Source organism: Chrysemys picta, chromosome 17 (assembly GCF_011386835.1).
Source record: "Chrysemys picta bellii isolate R12L10 chromosome 17, ASM1138683v2, whole genome shotgun sequence".
NCBI lineage: Eukaryota > Metazoa > Chordata > Testudines > Emydidae > Chrysemys > Chrysemys picta.
In genome coordinates this window covers 20,026,509-20,050,221 of record NC_088807.1, presented here as the reverse complement: position 1 = coordinate 20,050,221, position 23,713 = coordinate 20,026,509, and the positions used below count along the sequence as shown (strand labels likewise).

Genomic DNA, 23,713 nt, shown 5'->3' with positions numbered 1-23,713 from the left:
GCTCAGGCCCTGCCGTGCCAGGCGCCAAAGTCCAGCCCGTGAGTCGCTCGGTGTTCAGGGCAGGCCGGACACAGTGAATGAGGCAGGAGCCACACACGGCATATGAAGAACCCAAGAACTAGGCCGTCGCGGCTCCGTGTCTGTGGGTTTGGGAGCCCAGCTCGCAGGGCCGGGATTCTGGCTCAGGAAAACTCTTGGATCTGGAAGAGAATTTCTGCCAGGGGGCCCCTGGATCTGCCCGTGCCTCGGGCCAGCTGGGGAATCACAGAAGATTAGGGTTGGAAGAGAGCTCAGGAGGTATCTACTCAACCCCCCTGCTCAAAGCAGGACCAACCCCAAGTAAATCATCCCAGCCAGGGCTTTGTCAAGCCGGGCCTTAAAAACCTCTAAGGATGGAGATTCCACCACCTCCCTAGGGAACCCATTCCAGTGCTTCACCACCCTCCTAGTGAAATAGTGCTTCCTAATATGCAACCTAGACCTCCCCTAGTGCAACTTGAGACCATTGCTCCTTGTTCTGTCATCTGCCACCCCTGAGAACAGCCGAGCTCCGTCCTCTTTGAATCCCCTTTCAGGTATTTGAAGGCTGCTATCAAATCCCCCCTCACTCTTCTCTTCTGTAGCTGGAGGACGGGGCTGGGTGGGTGCCCAGGTCTGGTTCTCACAGCCTGTCTCCTGTGCGCAGATAACAGCTTACCCAGACCCTCCATCTCTCTAAGCCCCACTGGGGTCACCCCCCTAGGGGCAAACGTCACCGTCCGGTGTCAGGGGCAGCGCCAGGATGTGAGGTTTTTCCTGCACAAGGCTGGAGACCTCAACCCACAGCGACACATGGACCCTGCTGGGAATGGGGCCGAGTTCCTCATCCCCACCGTGGGCCGGCAGCATGGCGGGAACTACAGCTGCAGCTACCGGCTCCGATCACAACCCTTCGTCTCCTCGCAGCCCAGCGACCCCGTGCAGCTGGTGGTAGCAGGCGAGGGGCCCGGCTCCACGTACCCGCTCCCAGCCAGATGACCAGAAGGTCGGCACCCAGAAGGGATGCTCAGATCCAGGCTCTACCCAGAGCCCTAGGACTCGCCTAGACAGGGGGCAGGGACAGTGTCACTGGGGAGTTCCCCAGCCAGGGGGGAGCAGCAGCTCCTGGAGATTCAGGGCCGAGGAAGGGGTGACCCTGCCCCCAGGGGGAGCTGCGGAGCAGGGGCCTTTCCAAGGGGATGATCCCCCGGCTGCCCCCGCGCTGGGGACTCACAAAGGAGTCAGGGCCCAGGGGATGCCGAGCCGGCACCGTCCCCAGCCACAAACTCCCCTCCCCAGGACTGACAGTAACGATCGATGCTGAGTCACAGGCAGAGGTGAAATAAGGTTTCCTGGGGCCCTGGGCCAGAGAAAGGGGGATCCCTCCCCACCCCTTCCACCTGCGTCCCTCTGCTGTCCCGCCTCCTCAGCCTGCAACCCCACCCACGGCCCAACCCCTTTTGCCCCTTCCCCAGGACCCCGCCCCTATTCCACCCACTCTCCTGCCCCATTCTGTCCCCCCACTGCAGCCCTGCAACCCATTTGCTACTTTATGCCCCTCCCCCGGCACTGCATCCCCAAGACTGGAGAAGCTCTGTCCCCACGCCTCGGCCCTGAGGCGCAGCGGGGAGTGAGTGTCCCCCAGCCCTGAGGCCATCTTGGGGCCACAGTGGAGGTCCCGTTGCTAAGGCTTCCCCTACCCCCCCATGCTGGGGCTTCTCCCGTCCTGCTCGCCCGGTAGCCAGAGCTGTGGGGCCCCCCACTTGGCCAGGGCCGTAGGGTCTGTGTCTGCTCTACCAGTGGTCGCGGAGGGTGGGGGATGATCTCTGAGTCAGTGTTTCAGCCACTCCCCACACCCTGACAGATGCTGGTTCTATTCCCACAGGGGGAACCGACCCGACCCAGCCTGGAGTGGCACCGGCTCCCACCCGCCTGGGCAGCACAGGGCCGTGGGGAATCTATTGAGTCACAGACAGTCTACAGGGCGGGGGCAGCTTCCCTCCAGTAGTTGCCTAGGGGGATGGATGGAGGCTGTTCTCAGGGGCATTGACTCCCCCACTGCCCCCCTCCGCTGACGGATTTGGGAGGGGACGGAAGCCTCCTGCTCAGACACAAACCCACTGCTAACAGGGCAGCTGGGCCCATCAGTGGTCATAGGCGGGGGAGGGCGGTGCGTTGGAGCTCCCCGTGAAGCAGCCAGGAATAGCCAGTATGGGAGGCGGGATACCGGGCTAGATCGGCCTGTTGGCCTGAGCCAGTGTGGCCATGAGGCAGGGGTTGAAATGCCTTAGAAATGATGGCCAGGATGGATCAGACAGCGCCCCCTAGCACCGTGCTGGGGCAATCGGCTCAGCCCCGACCGATGGGGCGAATGCCGCCTGCTGAGCCCCCTGCAGTCCAATGCCCCCTAGCATTACAAATCCCCCAAATCTTGCTGGCTCTGACCCCACTTGATACCCTGGGGCCCCCAAATCCTCCCCATAGAATTTTCTGCTGCCTGTTCCCTACGTAGCCCAAGCCCCTTGGGCACCGCCTGGGGTGGTAGGGGCTGGGGGGGAACAGACCAGCCGCTCTTGGCACTCACGGCTCTGCTGTTTCCCAGATGGATCGGAATCACTGGCACCTCTGGGTCTGACCAGCCCCATCATTGCTGGGGTGAGTGTGGTAGCTGCTGTCCTCCTCCTCCTTGTGGCCTTCGTCTGCTTCAGAAAAACCCGAGCCAGTAAGTGCCCCCCAGCGAGGGAAGGGTTAAACCTGCCACTAAGCAGGGCGGGATGGGGTCACGGCTTGGATGCGGGACTGTGCCAGGAAAGCCAAGGACGGGGGGTGAAGGCTCAGCAGGGGGTTCTGCTGCATGAGTAATCCCTGTACACACAGCTGGCACACCCACCCCAGAGGTGTTTGCATCTCAGCTCTGGGCGAGGGGTCCCTGTATAAAGAGCCACCGATACCGTGCCTCTCAGTTTGCAGGGGAGCCAAGCTGTGGACCAGGTTCGTTATAACAAGTCACTAGCGAGGGAGGATTGGGGACAGGAAAAGCCCCCTGAGTTAATCTGCCCCTAGCGCCTGGAGCATGCTCTGGTGTTGCGCTGCCCCCTGCTGGTCCATTGCACCCCAGCAGGGATCCAGGTTCAGCACCAGCAGCAGAAGGGACCCCCCAGACTCCCCCATCCCTGCTGCCCTGTGGGGGTGAGTGGCCGGCACTGGTACCAGCGGATCCCGATCGGCTCATGGGGGATTTTGGTTTGTGTCCCTCTGCAGGAAAAGGAGCCGCACCGAGACCAAGCAGGTAGGAACCCAGCTCCTCCCCGCTCTGAATCAACCTGCCGGGGTCACAGTGCCCCTCGGTTCTGTCCTCAGTTTGGGGAGAGGACTGGGGTCTAGTGGTTAGAGCGGGGTGGGGTGGGGGTGGGGTCTGGTGGTTGGGGCAAGGGGGGCTTAGGGAACTGGGTTCAGTGTGAGGCAGGATGGGGGCTCTCTGGGTGTGTTGAAGAATCTCCTCACGGGTGGGGGGATATGACATTTACAAAGTAATTTTCTCTTTTAGCACCAGCCCTATGGTGGCCTTAAAGGCACCGGCTCAGCAACACCTCATCTGTGAGTAACACACCCAGGGGGGTACCAGGATGGGGCAGGAACCCTGGGGAGGGGAGGGGCTTGTGGGGGCTCCACCCATACGGGGTAGGGTCTGATTTACAGCTGCTGCTGGTTAGGACTAAGGAGAGGGTCCCAGAGGTAGCCGGTGTCAGCAGAGAGTGTTGGACTCCCAAGAGCTCCTGGGGCCTCCCTCCCTTCCCGCTCTAGTTCCCCACCCACTCCCGGCTCCCAGACCCCTGCTCTAACCACTAGTGTAGACCCCACTTTGCTCTCGAGCCAGGGAGAGAACACCGACGTTCTGACTCCCAGCCCCCCGCCCCACTGTAACCCCCTAGACATCTTTATGCTTCAGTTTCCCTCTCTGTAACATGGGGCTAATGACCCTGGCCCATGCTCTGGGGTGGAGGAGGGGTGGTTGTGCTGGGCTCTGACCCCACTGGCTAGACAGAGGGGTCAGAGCTGGGTGTGGGGTTCTGCTCTGGGCCGGCTGGGGGTGCAGCTCATCGGGTGTCTCTACTCTGCAGACGCCTCCATGGACGAAGGGAAAGAGCCACAGACCCTGGTAAGTGTCCCCTGTTCCCCCATGGGCCCTGACCCCCAACCCTGACCCACATGGGCTCCAGCAGGCCTCTCACATCCCCCCCACCAGCCTATCCTGGCACACTCAATGGTTTGGGGTGAGGATTGGGCTATAAGGGGGGGATTATGGGATCGCCAGCTGGGATTGCAGCGTGTGTGTGTGTGTGTTTTTCTGTCACCCCCTGTTTGAGGGGATGGACCCTGCTCTGTGTGTGTGGTTGGGGGTTGGTGCATGCACGCGCACACACACGTGACTCTCTCCTCTCCCACCCCAAGGAGCCCGGCATCTACACCGAGCTGGACCGCCAGACGCTGCAGCCCAGTGTGTACGATGTGATCAACGTGAGCCGGGGAGCCCCGCAGTGAGAGCCCCCCGCAGCCATGGGGCGCCAGACCTCAGGGGGTAACAGCCTCACGCCCCAACAGCGCCAGCCCCAGAGAACTCTGCATCTAGGGAAGATTTAGGGGGACGCTGCCCTCCCCCCGCTGCAGCCCCGTCCCATCAAGCTTCTGTCCCCCTGCCCCGCCTAGACCTACATGTGGGGGGAAAGGGGGCTCAGCCCTGGGATGGGTAGGAGACGCTTCAAGGCAGCTTTGATGTTATTAGCATCCTGTTAACCTTCAGATTTGTAATAAACACAGATCATTAAACCAGCCCCCCCGGGCAGCCCCCAACCCCTGTCCCAGCGCCAGGAGAGTGTGTCACACCTGGGGGAGATGGGGAGCTGCCGGGGAATCAGGTTTATGTTGAGTTTCACTGGGAGTAGCAGAACCAGCAAGCGAGCGCTGGCTCTGGACACACTTCCCCTTTTCACAGATATTTCGGTTGCTGCTTTAGCAACTTAGGATCTAAATTTATCCCTCCCCCGTCCCATTCTGGGGCTGGAAACCACAACCCCTCCACCCTCTGTCTCGTCTCTGTCTCACACCATTGTGCTAAGAACAGCATCTACAGCGATGCTACCTGAGAAGGAGGTTGGCCAGGACCCTCCACCCTCTGAGAGAGTGGACCCCCAAGAAGGGCCATTGCACCGAACAGGGTTCCCCCCAGGGACCGCATGGGGCCAAGAGTGGGCACAATCTGTGAGTCTGTGACAACGTGGTAGCAGAGGATGGTTGGCTGCAAGTGCAGGCACTTTGCAGTGAGTGGTGTGACAGACCCAGACCAGTGGGGTACAGGAGTCTGGTAGAGGGCAAATATACTGGTCACTGGGTGAGTAGTTTTCTGTTCCCTGAGTGACCAGACCTATTGAGATCCAGGAAGTGGGCGGGCTTTGCCCGCCCACTGCTAAAGGATCCCCCCCCAGCCTAAGGGGGAGTCCACAGGACCTGGAGACCAAAAAATTACGGGAGACAACTAATAAAAAAACAGGGACAGGAGTGAGGTCAAAGGGTCAAACGAAGTGAACCAGACGGGGACACCGAGCAGAGAACCCCGGACAGCGCCCACTGCTCCTCGAAGGCGTCAAGGGAGCCAGTGGACGCCGCCCAGAGGAACTCTGCCCGGATACGTGAAAGAACGGAGGACCTGAAATACGCCCCACAGTCACAGGAAACTCCATCGGCCAACCTTCTTAGTCTGGTTTTATAGATGGCCAGTTTCGCTAGGGCCAGAAGGAGGTTGACTAGGAGGTCCCGCGACTTTGTGGGGCGACGGATAGGGAGTGCATAAATAAAAAGGTGAGGAGAAAAAGTGCAACCAAAATCTTAAGAAAACATCCGTGAGGAGCCGGAATAGGGGCTGCAGCCTGGCGCACTCCAGGTAAACATGCTCCAGGGTCTCCCTCACACCGCAAAAGGGGCCGGTGTCTGGGATAGGGGTAAACCGTGCCAAGTACACGCCCGTGCTCACGGCTCCGTGAAGGAGCCGCCAACTGATGTCCCCGGTGGGCTTCGGGATCAGAGCAGAATAAAGGCTGGCCCACCGGGGCTCCTCACCCTCCAGAGGTGACAGAAGGTCCCGCCACTTCGTATCGGGGCGGGACGCGAGGGTGAGGACATGAAGAACATGGAGCACGAGCGTGTATCGATGTTTCCTTGGCGCGGTCCGGAACGGAACTGGCTGTAGATGGTGCAGCCGGCTCATGGCGAATGGACGGGGAGGGGGCTGGTTGGGTCCACGGGGCAGGGGCCCGATGAAAAAGTCTGGAGGGCTCGGAGTGGAGGGTGGGCGGGGCATGCCCTCTCGCAGGACCCAGTCGAGATAGTCCTGAGCAGCGGGTGGCAAAGCGGCCCTCACCTCCTGAAGTACGCGCCGGGGAGTACGAGGTCTGGAGAGCCCCATGCACTGAGCGAGCGTCAGGGGATCCAGCCAGTCTCCCCGGTCGTAGTCCAGGAGGTCTCCGACTTTGGTGACTTCTGCTAGGACCAACCTCTGGCGCACCATGGGGGACTCCGCCACCTGCACACGAACCTGGGGGTTGTATAGCAGGGGCTCTGCGAGGAGATCTGCCCCCACGGTGGCCGCCACGGACCTGGTCACTGAAAACAGTTTCCAGGTCCGGAGGAGGTCCTGGTAGAAGACCGGCAGCTCGGAGAGGCCTCGCGGAAGACCTCTCGGATGGAGACAAAGGAGCTGCCGATCATATCGGAGCCCTCGGGTGCGGCGCAGTAAGGCGTGCGCCAATACGCTCCATGCCGGACTACCTGCACCATAAAGGAGCCTCTGCAGGGCCTGGAGGCGGAAGACGTGGACCTGAGCGTGCAGACACTTCAGGCCCTGCCCTCCCTCCTCCAGGGGTAGATGGAGAACCCCCGCAGAGACCCAGTGCAGTCCTGACCAAAAGAACTCCAGAATCAACGTCCGGAGGGTGGTCAGGAAGCCCGGGGCCGGGACCAGGGTGTTGAGCCGGTACCAGAGCATGGACAGGACTAGTTGATTGAGCACCAGTGCTCTCCCTCGAAGGGAGAGACACCGGAGTAGTCCTGTCCATTTCCGGAGCCGCTCCGACACTCTGCCCTCTAAACCTAGCCAGTTCTCCGGCGGAGACGGATGCGTGGCAGAAAGGTAAACGCCGAGATAGAGCAGCGGACCCGCGCTCCACCGGATGGCCTGAAGCACGGGTGGGAGGGAGCTCGCCTGCCACCCGTCCCCTACCACCCTGCCCCTGGAACACCTGCCCCTGATTGCCTCCCACCACCTCATCCAAGCCCTGCTCCTTCCTGACTACTCCCCCGGGACCCTTGCCCCATTCAATCACCCTCTTCCCCGCCCAATGACCGCCCTGACCCCTAACCACCCCCCACCACCCCGAACTCCCCTGCCCTCTATCCAAAACCCCCTCCCTGCTATCTTACCACGCTACCTGGAGGTGGCTGGTGGCACTACAGCTGTGTTGCACGGCTGGAGCCGAGCTGGGACGTACTGTGCCGCTGGAGCCGGGCCAGGCTGGGCTACGCCGCGCGGCTGGAACCGGGCCGGGCTGGATGGCTGGATCCGGGCCAGGCTGCGCCGTGTGGCTGGAGCTGGGCTGGGTCGCTGCCTCGCAGCGCCTGGAGCACCGGGTCAGGCCGAGCTTGAAGCCCGCCGCCCAGAACATGCGCTGGCAGCGGGGCGAGCTGAAGCTGTGGGGGAGGGGGAACAGCCAGGGACTAGCCTCCCCAGCCGGGAGCTCAGGGGCTGGGCAGGAGGGTCTCGTGGGCCACCGTAGTAGGTGCCCACCCCGCCCCGCCCCTAAGGGCCAGAGAGACCTGCCAGGGGGCGTGGTGGGGAGTCCCGGTACTGCTTACCTGGGGCAGCTCCCAGGAAGCATATGGCAGGTCCCTCTGGCTCCCAGGGGCGGGGTAGCGTAGCTAGGGTGGGGAGTAGGGGGCTACCTGCCATGGCGGGTGGCCCTCTTCGAGCCCCCCGCCCCAGCTCGCTTCCGCTCCGTCTCCCTGGGCCTGAGCATGAAACTGCCGCTTGCTTCTCAGCCCTCCCAGGCTTCCCGCGCGAACAGCTGATTTGTGGGAAGCAGGGGGTGGAGAAGTGGGGCGGAGCGTTCAGGGGAGGAGAGGGAGGTGGAGCGGTGAGCTGGGGCAGAGCGGGGAGCTGCCAGAGCTTTACCGGTTCTTAAATTTAGAACCCCTTTTAGAACCAGTTGTCCCACGTGAGACAACCGGTTCTAAAATGGCTTCTAAATTTAACAACCAGTTTCTGTGAACCGGTGTGAACTGGCTCCAGCTCACCACTGGTCATTAGCCCCGTGTTACAGAGAAGAAAACTGAGGCACAGAGGTGTCTAGGGAGTTACAGGGGGGGCAGGGGGCTGGGAGTCAGAATGCCTGTGTTCTCACCCTGGCTCGGGAGGAGAGGGGGGTCTAGACTAGTGGTTAGAGCAGGGGGCTGGGAGCCAGGAGTGGATGGGGAACTAGAGCGGGAAGGGAGGGTGGCCCCAGGGAGCTCCTGGGAGTCCAACACTCTCAGCTGACATTGGCTACCTCTGGGACCCGCTCCTTATTCCTGCCCAGCAGCAGCTATAAATCAGACCCCGCCCCATATGGGTGGAGCCCCCACAAGCCCCTCCCCTCCCCGGGGTTCTGACCCACCCTGGTACCCCCCTGGGTGTGTTACTCACAGGTGGGGTCTTCCTGAGCCGGTGCCTTTAATGCCACCATAGGGCTGGTGCTAAAAGAGAAAATTCCCTTGTAAATGTGATATCCCCCCACCTGCGGGGAGATTCCCCAACACACCCAGAGAGCATCCCATCCTGCCTCACACTGAACCAAGTTCCCTAAACCCTCCTTGTCCCAACCACCAGACCCCACTCCACCCCGCTGTAACCACTAGACCCCACTCTGCTCCCAGAGGCAGATATAGAACCCAGGAATTCTGGTCACCCCTCCACACACCTCCACACACCTCCCTGTTCTAACCACTAGACCCCACTCCCCTCCCCGAGCTGGGACTGAACCCAGGAGCCCTGTGACCCAGGCAGGTCGATCGGGAGGGGGGAGGAGTCGAGTTCCTACCTGCTTGGTCTCGGTGTGGGTCCTTTTCCTGCAGAGGGAAACAAACTAGAATCTCCCATGAGCCGATCGGGATCCCCCGGTCCCAGTGCTGGCCACTCACCCCCACAGTGCAGCAGGGATGGGGGATCTGGGGGGGGTCCCCATCTGCTGCTGGTGCTAAGCCTGGATCCCTGCTGGGGTGGGACAGACCAGCAGGGGGCAGCACAACACCAGCGCCTGCACCGGGGTGAGGGGCAGATTAACTCGGGGGCTTTTCCTGTCCCCAGTCCTCCCTCGTTAGTGACTTGTTATAACAAACCTGATCCATAGGTTGGCTCCCCTGGCATCCCTGGTACCTGAGAGGCCCGGTGGCTCATTATACAGGGACTGCTCGGTGCTACTACTGAGGTGGGGTCCGTGGAATGGTTATATAGGGACCCCTCAGCCGGCACTAAGATGCATCCCCTCTGGGGCAGGACCGCTGTGTGTTCTCACGCTGTGCCCCCTGCTGAGACCCCACCCCACATCTTGGCTTTCCCAGCACTGTCCCCCATCCCAGCTGTAATCCCATGCCACCCTGCTTAGCGGCAGGTTTAACCCTTCCCTCGCTGGGCAGGGCACTCATTGGCTCAGCTTTTTCTGAAGCAGACGAAGGCCACGAGGAGGAGGACGAAGCCGGCGGCTGCCGCGCTCACCCCGGCGATGATGGAGCTGGTCAGACCCAGAGGTGCCGGCGATTCCGATCCGCCTGGGAAACAGCCGCAGCCGTGAGTGCCGGGAGCAGCTGCTCTGTCCAACCCGAGCCCCTCCCACCTCAGGCGGTGCCCAAGGGGCTGGGACACCGCAGGGCGCAGGCAGCAGAAAATTCTATGGGGAGGGTGTTGGGGGCCCCAGGGCATCAAGTGGGGTCAGAGCAAGCAAGATTTGGGGGATTTGTAGCACTAGGGGATGCTGGCCTGCAGCGGGTGGGCGGCTCAGCAGGGGGCATTCACTCAATCAGTCAGGACTGGCCCCATTGCCCCAGCACTGCACTAGGGGGTGCTGTCTGATCCAGCCTGGCTGTCATTTCTAAGGCATTTCACCCCCTTCCTCATGGCCACACCGACTCAGAGCAACGGGCCCATCTAGCCCGGTATCCCGCCTCCCATGCTGGCTGCTCCTGGCTGCTTTGCAGGGAGCTCCAGGGCACCACCCCCCACCCATGGCCACTGATGGGCCCAGCGGCACCCGAGGAAGCCTCCGGCTGCCCCATTAGTGGCGGGTTCGTGTTTGAGCAGGAGGCTTCTCTCTGCTCCCAAATCCGTCGGCAAGGAGGAGTCACTGCCCCTGAGAACAGCCTCCGTCCCTCCCCCTAGGCAACCACTGGAGGAAAACTGCCCCTGCCCTGTAGTCTGTGACTCAATAGATTGCCCCCCAGCCCAGTACCTGACCTCGTGCTGCCCAGGTGGGTGGGAGGCGGTGCCGCTACAGGCTGGGTCGGATCTGTTCCCCCCTCTGGGAATAAAACTAGTGTCTGTCAGGGTGCGGGAGGGGCTGAAACACTGACTCAGTGATCGCCCCCCACCCTCCACGACCACTGGTAGATCAGACACAGGCACTACAGCCCTGGCCAAGTGGGGGGCCCCACAGCTCTGGCCACTGGGCAAGCAGGACGGGAGAGGCCCCAGCACCCCAACCCTGGTCCCCTGCAGGAGCACGGGGGGGGTAGGGGTAGCCTTAGCAATGGAACTTGCCATGGCCTCAGGGCTGGGGGACTCTCACTCCCCACTGCACCCCAGGGCCGAGGCATGGGGACAGAGCTTCTCCAGTCTGGGGGCTGAAGTGGGGGAGCACAGAAAGTAGCAAACGGGTTGCAGGGCTGCAGTGGGGGGGACAGAATGGGGCAGGACCGTGGGTGGAATGGTGCGGGGTTCCGGGGAAGGGGCAAAGGTGGGGGGGCCATGGACAGGGTCGCAGGCCGAGGTGGAACAGTAAAGGGAAGGCAGATGGAAGGGGTGGGGAGGGATCCCCGCTTTCTCTGGCCCAGAACCCCAGGAAACCTTAATCCACCTCTGCCCCTAACTCAGCATCAACCATTACTATCAGCCCCGGGAGGGGGAGTTGTGGCTGGGGACGGTGCCGGCTCGGCAGCCCCTGGACCCTGACTCCTCTGTGCATCCCCAGTGCAGGGGCAGCTGGAGCATCCGCTGGGAAACCCCGCCCCCCGCTCTGCAGCTCCCCCTGGGGACAGGGATCCCCCCTCCCTCAGCCCTGAACCTCCAGGAGTTGCTGCTCCCCCCTGGCTGGGGAACCCCCCAGTGACACTGTCCCCGCTCCCTGTCCAGGTGAGTAGTAGGAGTCTGGGCAGAACCTGACTCTGAGCATCCCCCATCAGGGTGCAGACCTTCTGAGGATCCGGCTGGGAGCGGGGACATGGAGCCGGGCCCCTCACCTGCTACCACCAGCTCCACGGGGTCGCTGGGCTCTGAGGAGACGAAGGGCTCTGATCGGGGCCGATAGCTGCAGCTGTAGCTCCCTCCGTGCTGCCGGCCCACGGTGGGGATGCGGAACTCGGCCCTGTCCCCAGCAGGGTGCATGTGTCGCTGCGGGTTCAGGTCTCCAGCCTTGTGCAGGAAGAACCTCACGTCCCGGCGCTGCCCCTGACACCGGATGGTGACGTCTGCCCCTGGGGCGTTGACTCCAATGGGGCTCAGAGAGATGGAGGGTCTGGGAAAGCTGGGATCTGCGCACAGGAGACAGGCTGTGAGAGCCAGACCTGGGCACCCACCGGGCCTCGTCTTCCAACCCTAATTTTCTGGCATGGGCAGATCCAGGGGCCCCCTGGCAGAAGTTCTCTTCCAGATCCCAGAGTTCCCCTGACCAGAATCCCAGCCCTGTGAGCTGGGCTCCCAGCCCCACAGACCCCGAGCCGCGGCTGCCTAGTTCTTGGGGTCTTCATATGCCATGTTTGGCTCCTGCCTCATTCACTGCGTCTGGCCACCGCGAGCACAGGGTGACTCACGGGCTGGACTTTGGCACCTGGCTCGGCAGTGCCTGAGTCCCACATAGGAAGGGAGTCAGTCCCCCCGGGAGACAGGGAGGGTTCTTTTGCCCCATTCTACAAGGGGGAAACTGAGGCACAGACAGATTCACTTTCCTCAGTGAGCTCCCAGGGGAAGGGATTGTCTCTTCACTCTGTTTATGCAGCGTCTGGCACAACGGGGCCCTGATCATGGCGGGGGCCCTACGTGCTCCCACAGCACAAAGGATCCAGCACCATTGAAGCCAGCATTTCCAGAGGTCTCCACTAACTGTGGGCATCTTGGTTTGTTGGTGTGGCGAACTGGGACTGTTCTTACTGTGGTGTGTGAATGCTGACAGGGGAGTGTGGCTGGGATGGTCTGCGTTGGGGGATGGGAGTCTGCCCGAGGGAACATACCTGAGCATGTAACCCAGGAAGGGGTTGGAGGCCAGGTGAGACCTTGGCCCGGGGAAACTGAACAAAGGCTGTGGGAGGGGTCGCTGAAGGCAGAGTGTGGGAAGCGAGCTGGAGAGATGGCTGGGAGGCAGAGATGGCTCTGACCCCCCAAAGGGGGGTGGGCTGGGATGCCCTGGGACCCCAAGCTGGACCTAACTGAGAGGTATCCTGTTGTCTGTGCCTGCAAGACCTGTCTTGGACTGTATTCCTGTCATCCAAATAAACCTTCTGCTTTACTGGCTGGCTGAGAGTCATGGTAAATCGCAGGAGGCCGGGGGTGCAGGGCCCTGAATCCCCCAATACTCCGTGACAACTGGTGGCAGCGGTGGGATCTACTGCACCCCGTGGACGGCGCTTCCTGCAGTAAGTGACTGGGGAGCAGTAAAATGAAGGGGGATTGACGGGGACCAGGCGTGCTGAAGAGTGAGAGAGAGACGGTTATTACCCCTGGGAGTGTGTGACCAGCGAGAAGGACTTTTGCAGTAACAGGGTCCCCCAGGGGGATCGCAGCGAGTGGTCCCAGGGGCGGAGGAGTCTGCAGCTCGACCCTGGCAGAGAGGTGCTGACCTCGAGAAGGGCTGGCACACTAGGGGTCTCCCTGGGAACTGTGGGGAGCTGTGAGCACACATGCCGGTGAGTGGCCAGCAGGAAGATATATGCCAAGCGGCTTAAGAGCGACCTGGTGGAGCTGTGCAAGCAGAGGGGGCTGCGCACTGGGAGGCTCACCAAAGAACAGCTCATTGCCCGGCTGGAGGCGGAAGATCGCGCGAATGAACTGATCCCTGTGTCTCGGGGAAGCAGCCTGGCAAATGCAGCGCAGGCACCAGTGTCTGTCCCAGCTGGGAGTGGTCAGCCGGCTGCTGAGGGCTTCCCGAGACCCCTCCTTCCTATGCCTAGGGGAAGAGTGGGGAGGAGCCCAGCAAATACCGAGGGCACCGTGACCCCCCCGGCCAGCAGGGGATCCTCCCGGCGAAGCTCGCCGGCCAGCAGAGGATCCTCCCGGCGACTTTCGGCATCCGGGGAGCGAAATTGGCTGGAATGGGAGAAAGAGCTAAAACTGAGAGAGCTGGAGGATCGTGAACAACAGAGACAGCATGAAGAGAGACAGCGTCAGCATGAACGGGAGGAGAAAGAGAGACAGAGACAGCATGAAGAGAGACAGCATCAGCATGAACTGGAACTGGCGAGATTGAAGGGCAGCGAACCCCCGGCTGCGGTGAGCGAGGGGGGACCCAGAACTGCACGGAGCTTTGATAAGTGCATCCTGGCCCCACGCAAGGAGGGGGAGGACATGGATGACTTCCTGGAGGCCTTTGAGACGGCCTGCGAGCTGCACCGGGTTGATCCCGCGGACAGACTCCGGGTCCTTACCCCCTTACTGGACCCCAAAGCCGGGCATTGTACCGCCAACTGGAAGAGGCAGAGAAAGGGGACTACGAACTATTCAAAAAGGTCCTGCTACGAGAGTTTGGGCTGACTCCTGAGATGTACCGGGAAAGGTTCCGGAGTCAGGATAAAACCCCTGAGATCTCATATCTGCAACTAGCCGTCCGCATGGAAAGATACGCCAGCAAGTGGGCTGATGGGGCCCAGACGAAGGAGGACCTGATTAAACTGCTGGTACTGGAGCAACTGTATGAGTGGTGCCCATCCGACCTGAGGCTGTGGTTGGTGGACAGAAAGCCAGAGAACCCGCGACACGCAGGGCGGCTGGCCGATGAGTTTGTAAAGAACCGGTCAGGGGGTGGCAGGGAGGAGCCCCAAAGGAACAGGCCCGCCGCGATGCAGAGAGAGAGTCACCCTGGGACCTCCCAAAGGGGGAATATAGGGAACCCCCTCCCACGGGGAATGCCCAGCGTCAGGGACAACCGACCGGCTCGAGGGGACCCACGGGACATGAGCTGCTATTACTGCGGCCGAAGAGGCCACGTTCGGGCCCAGTGCCCCAAGCTCAAGGACGGACTGAACAGACCGAACCCGCACTGGGTTAACTTGGTAGAGGCCCAGACGGACGAGGGGCAGGCTTCTCACACAAGAGGGGCTGGCAGCTTATCAACTGCTCAAGAGAGAGAAGGGCCCCAGGCCAGCTCCTCTAGGGGGCTGGATGCTCCAGACTCAGGGTTTTTGGTTTATACGGTAGGCGCGGGGCTTTCCCTCCGGAGAAAGTACCTTGTTCCCCTGGAGGTGGATGGGAGGAAGGTCAATGGATACTGGGATACGGGCGCAGAGGTGACGCTGGCCCAGCCTGAAGTGGTGGCCCCAGATCAGGTGGTGCCCAACACCTACCTGACCCTGACGGGGGTGGGCGGAACACCAGTCAAAGTGCCCGTGGCAAGGGTACACCTGAAGTGGGGGGCCAAGGAGGGCCCCAAGGATGTGGGGGTACACCCGTATTTGCCCACTGAGGTATTGATGGGGGGGGACCTGGAGAACTGGCCAAGCAACCCCCAAAGGGCACTGGTTGTGACCCGCAGTCAGAGCCGGCGAGGGGCACTGCGCCCTGGCCTTGGGGGGGTGCCTTGCCTGAGGCGCAGGAATCTAACCTGGTGGGGAGGGAACGCCCAGGGACACGGCTCAGGGAGGCTGCAGCTTCAGACCCAGCGGGCGAGAAAGAGCAGGTGGCCATCCCTGTCCCAGCTGCTGAGTTCCAGGCCGAGTTACAGAGAGATCCCTCCTTGCAGAAGATAAGGGACCTGGCCGACCTCAATGCGGTACAGACCATGGGACGAGGTGGCCGGAAAAGGTTCCTGTGGGAGAAGGGGTTCCTGTACCAAGAATGGGCTCCCCCAGGGAAAATGGAGTCAGGGGAGATCAGGAGGCAGCTGGTGGTACCCCAGAAGTATCGCCGCCAGCTGCTGTGCCGGGCCCATGACATTCCTCTCTCAGGGCACCAGGGAACCTGGCGTACCCAGCAGAGGCTGCTACGGAGCTTTTACTGGCCTGGGGTCTTTGTTACTGTCCGACAGTACTGCGGATCCTGTGACCCCTGTCAGAGGGGGAGGAAGGCCTGGGACAAGGGGAAAACAGCTTTAGGACCCTTGCCCAGCATAAAGGATCCTTTCCGGAGGGTGGCCAAGGTTAAAAGGACGGCTCTAAACCAAGAGAGCCCAAAGCACAGACCTCCAGACTGGAGCGCTGGGAGAAGACCACAGCCCAGTTGGAACCCCAGAGGTATGGGGATGGGAAAAGGGCACAGGCCGCATAAACCTGCCCACATGCGAACTGCGAGTGCCATCAAGCGCCCCGACCTAAGGGGGGGGCATGAAACTGGAGGGGCCTGGTGTAATTCTCACCAAAGAATGGGAGGGATGCGGGGGCATCCATGGGAATGGGGGTAGGTTCGAACTTCCCCAGGTCACTGGTTAAAGTGACCCCGCTCAGTTCGGTCTCGAAGGGGGGAGATGTGGCGAACTGGGACTGTTCTTACGGTGGTGTGTGAATGCTGACAGGGGAGTGTGGCTGGGATGGTCTGCGTTGGGGGATGGGAGTCTGCCCGAGGGAACATACCTGAGCATGTAACATGAGAACCCAGGAAGGGGTTGGAGGCCAGGTGACACCTTGGCCCGGGAAACTGAACAAAGGCTGTGGGAGGGGTCGCTGAAGGCAGAGTGCTGGAAGCAAGCTGGAGAGATGGCTGGGAGGCAGAGATGGCTCTGACCCCCCAAAGGGGGGTGGGCTGGGATGCCCTGGGACCCCAAGCTGGACCTAACTGAGAGGTATCCTGTTGTCTGTGCCTGCAAGACCTGTCTTGGACTGTATTCCTGTCATCCAAATAAACCTTCTGCTTTACTGGCTGGCTGAGAGTCATGGTGAATCGCAGGAAGCCGGGGGTGCAGGGCCCTGAGTCCCCCAATACTCCGTGACAGTTGGCTCTTGGCCTAAGATCCCCCAAGATTGAGGGTCCCCTACAATGAAGGACACATTCAAAACTGTGACGTGCTCCCATCACACTTAGTCTGTGGCTGCGGCAGGAGCTGAACCAGATCTCCTGGGTTCCAGCCCAGCGCCATGTCCACCAAGCCACAATTTTTTCTGCTGCCCCAGCCTCATTCAGCTCTGGCCGGGGACTGGAGAACAGAGGTGATGAGATCACAGGAATAAATAGCGACTCACGGTTCCTACGCACAAGGGGCAGCGTTAAAGTAGCCTCCCTGCCCGAGTCTCCAAGGGCTACTGCTCCCCTGGCTGGGGAACCCCATAGTGACTCTGTCCCCGTTCCCCAGCCAGGTGTCCCCTCTGCTGGGTCAGGGCTCAGGGCAGAGCCTGGCTCTGAGCGTCCCATTGGCACCGAGCCCCCGGGAGGGTCTGGCTGGGGGTGGGGCTGGGAATGGGGACGCTGAGCCGGGCCTCTCACCACCTGATCCACAGGGTCACTGGGGTACGACATGGTGAACAGCTCCGATCTGCTGTGATAGGAGCAGCTGTAGCTCCCGCCGTCCTCCCAGCGCACATTGCTGATTGGAAACACAGCCCCAAACCTGACTGAATCCACATGTGAAAAATGATGTCCCCCTTTATTCAGCATGAACCACATGCCTCGGTACTGCCTCCGACACCAGACGGCCACGACTCCCCCCAGAAAGACCCCCCCCACTGGGCCTCACGGAGATGTGGGGTTTGGGGTAGCTGGGCTTTGAAGTGGGAAGCAGACAGACCATGAGACGCAGGCCCCGTCACTCAGTCCTGGGGCCTGTCCTCACCACACGGCCTCAGTGGTGGGTCAGACCTGCTGGCTCTGGGGACGGGCTCCTGGATGCCTTTCTACAGGGGCCCAGAGTTTCCTCTGAGCCCTGGACTAACAGCATGAGACATGGAGCAACCCCAGCCCCTGGGGGCCCAGAGCTCTGCTCCCTAGCGGTTGAAAAGCCAGTCCAGTCTCCAGGGTCCATTCACTGCAGGCCAAGCGGAGGGCGCGAACTAAACAAAGGGACAAAGAGAGCAAAATTGTAAAATTTACCTGGGACACAATATGCATATCCTGCTTCTTTACTAACTCTTATCGATCTAGGCTAATGCTTCACCAATCACCCTTAAGTGAAGCAATTGTTCTACCTTAATGTCTACTTTCCTGACACCTGGATTGAAGCATTTCTCATTTCTACTTAAAGGCACATACAGCATTCTTTAATTCATTCTATTTCTTTAATATAAGTCATTTCACTTTCACACTTTAATGAACTTCTTGAACGCAGTGTGTTCATCTTCGGTGCCTTCTTGTGTGTCCGGTACTTCCATTCCTTCAATTGATATGCTCAATAGTTCATTCCCATGACTTCTCTCAGAACACAAAATCCTATTCAATGAGGAAAAAGAACGCTCAACTGTAGCTGTTGTGACTGGGAGTAGAAAAAGATGAATTCCTACTTCATTCATTCCAGGAAACATAGCACAAAGATCGGGTCGAGCCACTAGTGATGATAAAAAAGAAGTTGAAGTCAAATCTTCATTCATTTGTCACATGATATTCCATTCTGTGTTCGAATTCTCTATTCTGTCCTGATCACATGGCAGCCCCATTGCTGGTAGTGCCGCACTCCACTTAACTATTGGTGTTTTATAGGACAGGGTTCTGTAAAAGCTAGTTAGAGGTTAAGAAGAATCTAGAAGTTGCTGTTGTAGCCTCACTACTTAGATCCATCTTAGATCCATCCCACTACTTAGATCCATCCCATCTTGATAGATACTTACCAAAGCCAGTAATAATGGTAGCAGTAATTTTAAGACACTGCAAAGGATCGCTCATGACAAAGCCGGTGGGTTTTCCCAGGTTGGACTAATATGAACATCAGACCCAGTGTATCTTCTATATTTTCCAAGATATTCAGTCTTTTTGCACTCTTGCTGAAAAAAAGAATATAATGAAGACATTAAATTTATAAAAACAACAAGGAGTTTGGTGGCACCTTAAAGACTAACAGATTTATTTGGGCATAATCTTTCGTGGGTAAAACTCACTTCTTTTTACCCACGAAAGCCTATGCCCAAATAAATCTGTTAGTCTTTAAGGTGCCACCAGACTCATTGTTGTTTTTGTGGATACAGACTAACACGGCTACCCCCTGATAATTAAATTTATGGCTCTTTTAATGTTGTTTGAAGATTCTGCAGCTCATACTAGCGCTAGTTGGAGTAGAAGGCCTCTGCAGTGTGTATAGGGGAGGTTAGTGTTGTAGGAGCAGCAGTGATCTGTATGCTTTGTATAACCTGTATGTTCAAAAGGTCTGTTACATCTTCCACCCCCCACCCCATTTTGTCTTCTCTCCTTCTTTGAATACCTGTGAAGTGGCTTTATCCCTCCCCCTCCCCCCTGGAATGCTTGTGGGATGAATGGGCTGGTTGAACAGATGGAAGATCAGAAGATCTCCCAGGTAGACAAGGTGTCTGGGACTCTGATTAGGCAGCAATCACACACCCACTGCATGGACGCTGCATGGACACTGCCCGAGGTGGAGTCTGACCAACCAGACACAAACAGGTCATCTCTAGTCGCAGGCCATGAGGAGCAGGTCCTTAAAAGGGGAAGGGGCCATGTGCTCAGAGTGCACTCACAAGCTTGTACCTCCCGTGAAGGCCCTTCGCCCGGACCGCCTGGCCAGTGGTTTGCCACGTTGCCTTCCATTCTGCCTCGGGAAGACTTACCTTCATTGCACCGTCCATCACTGCGCTGTGGGACACTTCCCTTGAAGGATCCTGACATCTCCAGTGCCGTGCCTGTCCTGGGAGCATGAGTATGCAAGTGTGAGTGTGCCCCCCTCTTCTTTTGAGCTTAGCTCTCAGTATAATAAACGTGCTGCTTTCTGCCAAACTCTGGTGGGTCATTAGTCCTCCCTAAGCTTACTAGCTGGCCTAATTTTGGGTAATATTATGGGTTACACTTTTCTCTGAGTAAAGCTTGGACTCCACCATGTCTTCCAGAGAAGTTTCAAATGCACAAGCAGATATCTGTTTGGGGTCCAATTGACAAGCATTTAACCCTTCTAAGAAGTGGGTTGTCACAGATGCAACCGATGTGTCTTCTATAACATGAACATCTAGAAATGCATCCACTGGCCTACCACTGACATCAAGATAACATATACAATGACTTAATACTTGACGCCCATTTGCATCGGTGCATTCATCAGCCATGTATGCAAATTTTTTGAATGTGGTGAGAGAGTTCTTCACTTTTTCAACTGTTGAGTCTTTCACTGTTGCACCACATGCTTCTAACCAATGGCTGAGTTTCTTGCAGAAAGATAGTGAGCATTTGCCGGTCCACCAGTGTTCAACTTCAGGATGAACAAGTGACAGTGCACTTAACATTGGCCTCCAGTTTGTAGTGTGTGGTATCTCTTGCTTAAATAGAAAGTATGATGCCACAGCCATGTTTGTTCGCATGAACTGTGTTGTGTCTCCAGCATTCTTAACAGCCTCATTAAGTACTTCTAAAATTGGCTTTGAAAGTGGGCTTATAAGGCTTTCTGCATGTTGATGCAGTCTAGAGCCCTGGTGTTTTGCAGCCTTTTCACGTAGCATTGGCTTTGCTGATCGGTCTGGCAAACCAAGCTCCTCCACTTTTACCAATTATAGCACTGGGAAGCTTTCCTTCTTCGTAAGCTTTTTTGCAAGAGGTGCACCAGTAGCCACCTTTTGTAACTTCAATCAATGGGAACACTTTGACTGACAAACATCGGGAACTGCCTTTAGGTTTTGGAGACACTGTTTCTTCAGTCGGTAGCTGTATTTGTGCTTTGGGGCTGGTCGGATGTCGATATACCACTTGAACCTTCACATGACATGTTGATATATTCTTGGTTCTTGGTGTGTTCTTCACCTGGGTTGGTTTTTGAGGCCTTTGAGTGGAAAAATTGTTGCATTGTTTTTTGTCTTCATTTTCACTTTGATCTGCAACATATAAAAGAGATATGAATAAATTAAATGTTTTGTTAGGATAATGCAAATTTAACATAAGGATAATGCAAATTACACCAAAACATATAACAGTTGTAGATTTTTAAAACAAATATATATATCTTTTTAAAATTATTTAAATTGACTTTTGAAAAGTAATCCAACATGGGATAAAAGGGAAGATCTTCTCATGGATCAGTAACTGCTTAAAAGATGGGAAACAAAGGGTAGGAATAAATTATCAGTTTTCAGCATGGAGAGAGATAAATAGTGGTATCCCTGAGAGGTCGGTACTGGGACCATTACTGTTCAACATATTCATCAATGATCAGGAAAAAGGGGTAAACGGTGAGTTGGCAAAATTTGCAGATGATACAAAACAATTCAAGATAGTTACATTCCTGACAGACTGCGAAGAGCTACAAAGGGATCTCACCAAACTGGGTGACTGGGCAACAAAATGGCAGATGAAATTCAGTGTTGATAAATGCAAAGTAATGCACATTGGAAAACAATCTCAATTATGCATACAAAATGATGGGGTCTAAATTAGCTGTTACCACTCAAGAACGAGATGTTGGAGTCATTGTAGATGGTTCTCTGAAAACATCCACTCAATGTGCAGTGGCAGTCAAAAAGCGAACAGATTGTTAAGGAGCATTAGGAAAGGGATAGATAACAAGACAGAAAATATCATAGAGCCGCTATATAAATCCATGGTACACCACATCTTGAATACTGCATGCAGATCTGGTCACCCCATCGCAAAAAAGATAGATTGGAATTGGAAAAGGTACAGAGATGGACAACTCAAATGATTAGGGGTATAGAACAGGAGGAGAGATTAAAATGATTGGGACGACTAAGCGGGGATATGATGGAGCTCTATAAAATCTTGACTGGTGTGAAAAAAGTGAATAAGGAAATGTTATTTACTCCTTCACAGAACACAAGAACTAGTGGTCACCCAATGAAATGAATAGGTAGCAGGTTTTATAAAAAAACAAAAGGAAGTATTTCTTCACACAACATAAAGTCAATCCCTGGAACTCTTTGCCAGAGGATGTTGTGAAGGCCAAAACTATAACAGGATTTAAAAAAGAACTAGATAAATTCCTGGAGGTTAGGTCCATCAGTGGCTATTAGCCAGGATGGGGAGGGATGCAACACCATGCTCAGAGTGTCCCTAGCCTGTTTGCCAGTAGCTGGGAATGGGCACCAGGGGATGGATCACTTGATGATTCCCTGTTCTGTTCATTCCCTCTGGGCCACCTGGCACAGACACTGTCAGAAGACAGGATACTGGGCTAGATGGACCTTTGATATGACCCACTATGGCTGTTCTTATGTAAAAATTAATTATAATAATAAAAATATTTAATACAGAAACTCCCCAACATAATAACCTCTCAAGATAGCAACAATGTGAGAAAACAATCTTGGAATATAATGCCTTTTAAAAATCTTGGCCTACCGGAAACTTATATTTATATAAGTTATAAAGTTTATATAGTTCAACAAACAAATGTTCATATAACCTGCCCCTCCGTTTTCCCTCCCCCCACACCGGTGTTGTCCTTGGTCAGTGGAGACTCAGAGTTCAGAGGTACTTTCCTGTGAGTTCACCTCCCCGGTGGGGGGTGTCACGGCCTCACAGATCGTGCCCACTCTTGGCCCCGTGCGGTCTGTGCGGGGTGCCCCTTTCAGTGGGACAGCTCTTCTCGGGGGTCCACTCTCTCTCTCGGGATTAGTCCCCTCCACCTCCTGGAGCCGCACCTCTCTGAGCCTTAGCATGCCTGCTTCTCGCTGTGGGCCCCCTCAGGGAGTCCACTTGCTCTGCACCCCCGGGGCCTCCACCCCTTGAAGAGGATGATGCACCCCTGTTCTCTAGACTAGAGTGACTCTCAGTCAGCGTAAAACAGGAGGGTTTATTGAGCATCTAAACACAGCACAGGAAACTGTCAGGGCCTCAGGCCTGGCCTCCCTCAGCCCAGCACATCCCAGCCTCCCCTGCCTCCAGGTGGGCTCTGCCTGCTCCCCCTCTCCAGCCCCAACCCCCCCTGCTCCCAGCTGGGCATCTGAGATCACTGGCCCCAAGCCCCGCCTCTGTCTTCTGTGCAGGGAAACAGGGTCACCTGGGCCTCCTCTCCCCTCTTCTGTCCTCTGGCCCCCTCTGGCTGGAACCGGCTGGTCAGGTCACCGGGGTCCTCTTTTCGCAGCCCACTGTCCTCCCACTGGCCAGAACGGGCTGTGACTCCCAAACTGGGCCTCCCAGTCACCAGGTCACCAGTCACAGGGGTTTCCATTCTCCAGGCCATTGGCTGGGCTCCCAAGTTCCCGCGCTGGTCCTCTCTCACCACAACCTCCCTTCCCATCACCTCATTAAACCAGTAACAGGGAAACTGAGTCCCACACCTTCTGCATGCAAACCATTGGAAAGCCAAAGAAAAAACAAGAGAATCCCCCACTTCATCACACTGGTCTTTCAAAAGTTTACAGCTGACTTCATACATCTGAACATGGACTCAGTACAGCTTTGAAACTTAACTATGCTGAAGAAAAATGCTGTTTTTAACCAGTTTAATTCAAATGAAACAAGCACAGAAACAGTTTCCTTCCCTTGTCAAATCTTTCTTTTTAAACTTTCCCTTTATGTTTTTAGCAGTTTATGTTTAACACAGAACTGTTCTGTATTTGGGGCTGGTTGGGTAGGACGGGGGCAGTGACTCTTCGTGTATGAGCCCAGGGGGAGGCTGCCCCTCCCCCTCCCTTACCACCAGACCCCCAGCTCCTTCCGCACCTCCTGCCCTGTAGGTTACTTCCTGGAAGCTACTGGGGGATCCCAGGAGAGGGACAGGATCTAGGGGTGGCTCTGGGGATGGGACCAGCTGGGTGCCCGGGGGGCACCTGGGGCTCGGGTGCCAGGTGTCTGGTTTTTGACCCAAACACCCGGTTGCAAAGGGACCCTGGTGCACCCCAATCCCCTGCCCCAGCCTGGTGAAAATGAGCGAGCGAGTGAGGGTGGGGGGAGAGCGAGCGACAGGGGGAGGGGGATGGAGTGAGTGGGGGGTGGGGCCTCAGGGCAGGGGCTGTTCATCCACCTGGGCAACCACTTTGTTGGGGAAGCTGAGGCCCCAGAGCCAGACCTGCCGGATGGGGGGCGGTGGGGGCTCCGCTCCCGGGGCAGCGCCAGCTGCTCATCTCCCCATCCGAGCCGGCAAGTGACTCTCCCCTTCCCCCC

General features: G+C 57.4%; 1 protein-coding gene and 1 long non-coding RNA gene across 2 annotated transcripts in view; both read left to right on the top strand.

Annotated features, from left to right (window-relative positions):
• LOC135976431 (immunoglobulin superfamily member 1-like) overlaps positions 1 to 23,713 on the top strand; it is a 32,643-nt gene that overhangs the window by 332 nt on the left and 8,598 nt on the right. The window contains exons 2-3 of the mRNA XM_065571896.1: positions 544 to 969; positions 18,716 to 18,726. Coding sequence (XP_065427968.1) covers positions 544 to 969; positions 18,716 to 18,726 — 437 coding nt within the window. The remainder of the gene's footprint in view (positions 1 to 543; positions 970 to 18,715; positions 18,727 to 23,713) is intronic.
• Positions 3,564 to 5,193, top strand: LOC135976199 (uncharacterized). Its single transcript, XR_010593400.1, has 3 exons — positions 3,564 to 3,615; positions 4,140 to 4,177; positions 4,471 to 5,193. It is a non-coding gene; the product is annotated as an uncharacterized LOC135976199 (long non-coding RNA).